The 5,962-nt window shown below is 38.1% G+C and overlaps 1 protein-coding gene across 1 annotated transcript in view; it reads left to right on the plus strand.

Annotated features, from left to right (window-relative positions):
- Positions 1-3,322: 3,322 nt before the first annotated feature.
- The window catches only part of LOC116032088 (cyprosin-like), a 6,397-nt gene continuing 3,757 nt past the window's right edge, over positions 3,323-5,962 (plus strand). The window contains exons 1-6 of the mRNA XM_031274490.1: positions 3,323-3,430; positions 4,654-5,008; positions 5,087-5,147; positions 5,276-5,370; positions 5,460-5,572; positions 5,674-5,842. Coding sequence (XP_031130350.1) covers positions 4,667-5,008; positions 5,087-5,147; positions 5,276-5,370; positions 5,460-5,572; positions 5,674-5,842 — 780 coding nt within the window. The 5' untranslated portion in view covers positions 3,323-3,430; positions 4,654-4,666. The remainder of the gene's footprint in view (positions 3,431-4,653; positions 5,009-5,086; positions 5,148-5,275; positions 5,371-5,459; positions 5,573-5,673; positions 5,843-5,962) is intronic.

The raw sequence follows: 5,962 nt of genomic DNA on the forward strand, positions 1-5,962 counted from the left end.
AGGACTTAGAGGTTTTGCGGCAACCATGACCCAAGATGGCAGGGCTTGGAGGTCCGCCATGTTAGAAATCTGACAATTGGAAATACACAGAAAATGGAAAACAACAACAAAGCAAATACAATGATAAGAGAACTAATCCACGTAGGATCAGAGAATTACAGAGGAAATAATCCACAAAGGATAAGAAAATACAAGCAGGGTGAACTGTATGGTATTGGGGCCGTTGGAAGCACGAGTTGTGTTGCCACTGTCCTTAAAACCTTATTTACCGCCTCCTGGGGTGCTGGAGCGTTGCGGCCTAGGTTTCTCAAGATAAAACATACTATGACTCCTGCGTTTGAGCACACAAACTTGGAACCCGGCGAACTAAAACGTGGGATGAACGCAGATGGCTTGAAGGAAAGGATGAATAGAGTTTTGAGGGAGAAATTTTTTCGTAGGTGTGTTCTGTGTAGCTTGTCCTTGCAAATCAGCTGCTCACCAACGAATTTATAGTAGAGGATGGGATCATAGTATTAAATCTGGCATTTAATTTCCCATGTGTAACCTTTCCTCCACTAGCGAAATATTAACACCCACTAACTAATCCACTAACAAGAATTAACTCTGAAATGATGATTGGAATTAATAGATTTAATTCCGTAATGCCAAGAGTCATTTCTTTCATTGGATCCAGTAGGTGAGCGGTCGTAGTTAGAGAGGTCACCGGAGTCGCGGTACGAGACATCGTTCCAGTCTGCGTACCTTCGAGACATCAGCGTTGGTTCGAGACATCAAGTAGTGCAAGCTGCGAGACATCGTATCAGCCGCGAGACGTTGCAGAGGTCCGCGAGACATCGGACGCGCGCGCCAACCCGGGCTGCGCGACATCGCACTCGCACGCGAGAGGTCGACTCCGTCCGCGAGACATCGAACTACCTCTCGAGAGGTCAGTTCATTTGATGTCTCGAACGAGATCAGTTCGTTCGATGTCTCGAACTTCTGATCTCTTGCGGTCTGAGATGAAAAACTCGCTCGAAAATATGGCATAACTTAGCCCACAAGGCCAGCCAATTTCCTCTCGAACTTCTGATCTCTTGTGATCTGAGATGAAAAACTCGTTCGAAAATATGACATAACTTATGCCTGCAAGGCCAGCCATTGTTGGCGCATGCGTACACGAGCGCGCGAAAGAGAGCCTCTATGCCATACAAGTCAATTAGCTTTAAAAAGCTTCTTGTATTTATAGTGGTGCAAATATTCATTCCCAACCAATGTGGGACAAAGCTACATAAGCTTTTCCACACTTGAATTCCATCTCAAATTGGTCTACTTTGAGAATCAATTTCTCATTCACCTATTATCCATTTTGAGCGTATAATATATCGATCTCTTCGTCTAAGAACGAAGAACCCGAATCCACTTTGACCCGACCCATATCGGATGTGGACCCCACATATATTTATACCACAAAATGGCCACTTAAAATGCCATTTTTAGTGCTATTTTCCAACAAGTCATCCCTAGCCTGCCATCATGCACGGGGCTAGCCGGCGGAAACCCCAATTCCGCGACTAGTCCTGCACACCCACACACAATGGCAAAGCAGTGGCCTCTCAAAAATTACAAATGCAACAATACTTCGAGAATCACCATTTCTAGACCACAAATCATCTCTAGATCACCCAACCACAACAATATTTCATCAAGACATCACCCCCACATCATTATAGACATAAAACAACACATATCTCATTATTTTCAAGTATCAAACAGATAAATGCATACACATGCATATATCACAGGTTATAGGGTAAAATAATAGGTTTTGGGCATCCATGGGTTATATCTCAAGCTTGCTAGCCTATTAGCACGAATCCCTCCTATATTCTTCAATGTTGCCCACTTCCTTCACCTCCTAGCAACCCAAACAAGAACATACAAAGCAAACATCATACACAAGCATATACACACAAATAAACAATGAGATAATGCAGGAGGAAGAAGAAGATGAAATGAAGAAATGAAGGAGAAGGGAAGAAGAAGAAAACTCACAATGGTTGCTTCCTTAGTGTTGGTGAGAGTCTCCTGGAGATTTTGTGAGGAAGAGCAAGGAAGGGATTGAAGAGGCTCATAGTGTTGTTTAAATATGGGCACAAAACCCTAGGAAGAGGGTCTCTACACGGCTAGGAAGGGCAATTCGGTCCTTTGCAGTTTATAAATATCGGGTTATAATTTTGGGTCAAAAGTTGGGTCAAGATCGGGTGGAAAGACAACATAATAAATTTAGAAATATGCTAGGTTCATTTTGAAATCAAGTTTGGCTAAAAAACTTGGCTATCATGTTCACAAGTTCGTTTGAAATAGACTTTTTGTTCAAGTTTTTAAATAATAAGTATTTATCGTAAATAGAGATTTTAAAACCAATAAATAAGTATATAAATATTTGTATTAAATCATTTGAAATAAAGAGTTTAAAATATTTCATACACACACCCATTGGAAAATTATTATATGAGTAAATTATACAAATAGTTTTATTTTGAGATTGAAGAAATTGGAGTTTTGTAGGAAAGTATTTTCGGGTCTTACATTCTACTCCTTAAAATAAGTTTCGTCCCAGAAGCTTAGGTTGGGTTAGAGCATGGTGGTTATAGTAAGGATTTGAATGCACTTAGGTCCATAATGCTATGCTATGTGTCTTGTGTTGTGAATTTTTGTGTTTTGTGTTATGAATTCCTTACCAATTGTTTCAATTCAGGGTCCATAATGCTATGCGGATTCCGGTTGTTATGCCATGGAGCCGGGTTCACCTTGTAAGGTGGACTTGAGTTCATGTTCACAATTTTAGAACTCGGGTCCATAGCATAATTTGTCATGTGGACTCTGGTCCATGATATAAGAGCATCCCTACTAATGAACTTTTAGTGGGTTTTGAAATAGTAAGTGGTGATGTGGGAGAAAGAGAAAAGAGATAGAGAATGAGTTTGGTTCTCCTATAAATATTGATTTTTTAAAAAAGTGAATTAATGCTGAATGGAGGGAGAAATAATTAATGCTGTGCACGTTTTTCGCACAGCAAACGCCCACGTCCACACGGGCGTGTGAATAGCATGTAGTTTTTTTGTTTTTTTTCTTTTTCTTCCTACATATTCTCTTTTCTAATCACACTTACAAAAACTCTTCAAAAATCATAAAAAAAATTCACTAGTATAAATACTCTAAATTGCCGAGATTCAATCTGTGAGGGAAGAGATTCATGGGTGAATACACGCGCTGAGTAGGACGTGGCCCTCAGTATCCCTCTCGTGCATACAAAATACAGTATCAGATGGGCAATACACTATCGTGTACTCCAAAATCTCCAATAAATATCTCATTCTCACCTCTGTGGCTTTTTAGTCTACAGACCCGCTCTCTCCCCTTCTCCAAGCATCTTCATCACTTCAAGGTTTGACCTCTTTTAAATCTTTCGATTTCTTCTGTATTATTGTTCTCTGCTTCCTTGATTAGTGATGATTATCAGTTGCTTATGCTTTTCTCCATATGGATTCTTCATCTACTGTTATTATTGATACCTTTTTGCGGCGCTGACTGTTGTTCAACTCTTTTTTAGGCTTCTAGCAGATTTACTTTTGATTTTCTAGTACTGTTTTTTTTATAGTATTCCTTTGTTTTACAACGGAAATCTAATTGAACTTTGTCTATGTAGACTACCTTATTTCTTTTGCCTATCCTACTGTACTCGTGAAACAATTTAACTGAATTTTTTGTATGTTCACATCCTTTTCCCCGCTATGTTATTGTCCTTGAAAATCAGCTCATTTTCTTAGTTTTGCCTTTTTTTAATTTTTAATTTTAAAGTTTTCTGATCAGTGATCAATTCAGCTTAGTAGATTGGATTTGGTTGCTTATGGTTAGGGTTATATTCTTCCTATATACAACTAATGTGTGCTCTGTAGTTTCTTGATTTATGTTTTGTGCGAGTCTGTTTATTACTACTTATTCACTTATTTTGTTACACAAATTGTATAGAGACCACCCTTTTCTTTACCCGGATGAGTCCTGGAAATTGTGTCCGATTAGAAATTAGTAAATATGAAATAAAAAAAGAAAAAGTCACAGGCTAATTTTTGCAAGTGAAATTGAATCAGTTCTGCATGGCTTGAGGTAAGTGATGGAAAGGTAAAGGTCTCTAGCAGCTCTTAGCTAGTTAGCTACATGATTTGTTACCTAAGTAAAATTGCATCCTGTTAACAAGAAACAGAACTGGAATGAGATAAGTTCTCTTTGACCAAATGATCTTCAGATGTATGTTCTTGTTTGTGGCAAGTGTTTCCAGTTAATGATCGATATTGAACATTATTTACATAATATTGTTTTCCCTGTTCATTATCAGTTATTGAGCTAGGACTTGCTCGCTCAATCTCTAAAATGCATGCTAAATTGTTCTATCTGAAACCTTTTTGTTTTGTTTTGTTTTTTAACCCTTCTTCTTGGGAGGGATGCGGGGGGTTTTGAGTTGTATATGATGTTTTTTGTCTGTGTGAGGTGCTTAATTCCAGCCTTCTAGCAACAAATGAGCTTTATTTCTTTTTCTTGAACTTTGATGATGGCTGGCTTTTTACTTATGGAAGAGCTAAAGATGTTTAACCCTTCTTTATTCTTTTACAGGAAACCTTTGAACATGGCATGGAAATATCTATGTGCTTCTATTCTTTTGTGGGTCATTGCATGTTCTGTGCTTCCTGCTTCCTCTGAGAAATTACTGAGAGTTGGATTGAAGAAGAATCCCTTGGATTTCAATAGTATTAAAGCAGCCAAAGCAGCTAGAGTGCAAGGAAAATGTGGGAAGGGTGCTAACAACAAGTTGGGTGACTCAGATACAGGCATTGTCTCTTTGAAGAATTACTTGGATGCACAGTACTATGGAGAGATCAGTATTGGTTCACCCCCTCAGAAATTTACTGTTATATTTGACACTGGCAGTTCTAATCTCTGGGTTCCATCATCCAAGTGCTACTTTTCTGTATGCCCTGCTCACTTTTGATGTTTTCCCTTTACAGATTTTTTGACTCTTCTTTGATAAACTTAATTTACTCCTCAGATTGCTTGCTATTTTCATTCAAAGTACAAGTCAAGCAAGTCCTCTACCTATACAAAGATAGGTAAAAATAATGTTGAGTATGACTGTTCAATTTGATGGTTGTGATAAGCTATAGTATGTGACAATAAGTAGCCCCTTCAAAGCCTTATTTTAAAAATCAAGTTATCTTATCCTTTGTTATTTCCTCAGGAACATCTTGCTCAATCACATATGGATCTGGATCTATTTCTGGCTTTCTCAGTCAAGACAATGTTGGAGTTGGTGATCTTGTAGTCAAAGATCAGGTGAATTTTTGTTTACCTCTAGTTCAGTGCAATATATTTTTATATTCTTTTTCTTGATTGATCTGTAACTGTCCTGCTACTTGCATCAGGTCTTTATTGAAACTACAAAGGAACCTAGTCTTACATTTGTATTGGCCAAATTTGATGGGCTACTTGGGCTTGGGTTCCAGGAAATCTCTGTTGAAGATGTTGTTCCTGTCTGGTAATATTTTAAACACATCTGTTGACTTGGGTATAACCTCAACAGGCTTTTCTACCTAACTTGACTTATTTGCACTAAAAGAATTGGTTGTGGATGTGCAGGTACAACATGGTGGAACAAGGCCTTGTAGATGAGCCAGTATTCTCTTTTTGGCTTAACCGTGACACAAATGCTGAGGAGGGAGGTGAACTTATTTTTGGTGGTGTTGATCCTAATCATTTTAAGGGGAAACACACCTATGTTCCTGTCACTCAGAAGGGTTATTGGCAGGTGCCTAAGTATTTTCCTTCATGTTTCCCGTTAAATTGGTTCAAAAAGCTTTAGTAGTTACTTATGATGTTCATTGTTCTTTTTTTTTTTTTTTTTTTTTTTTTTTTTTTTTTTTTTTTT

Source organism: Ipomoea triloba, chromosome 10 (genome assembly GCF_003576645.1).
Source record: "Ipomoea triloba cultivar NCNSP0323 chromosome 10, ASM357664v1".
NCBI classification, from domain to species: domain Eukaryota; kingdom Viridiplantae; phylum Streptophyta; class Magnoliopsida; order Solanales; family Convolvulaceae; genus Ipomoea; species Ipomoea triloba.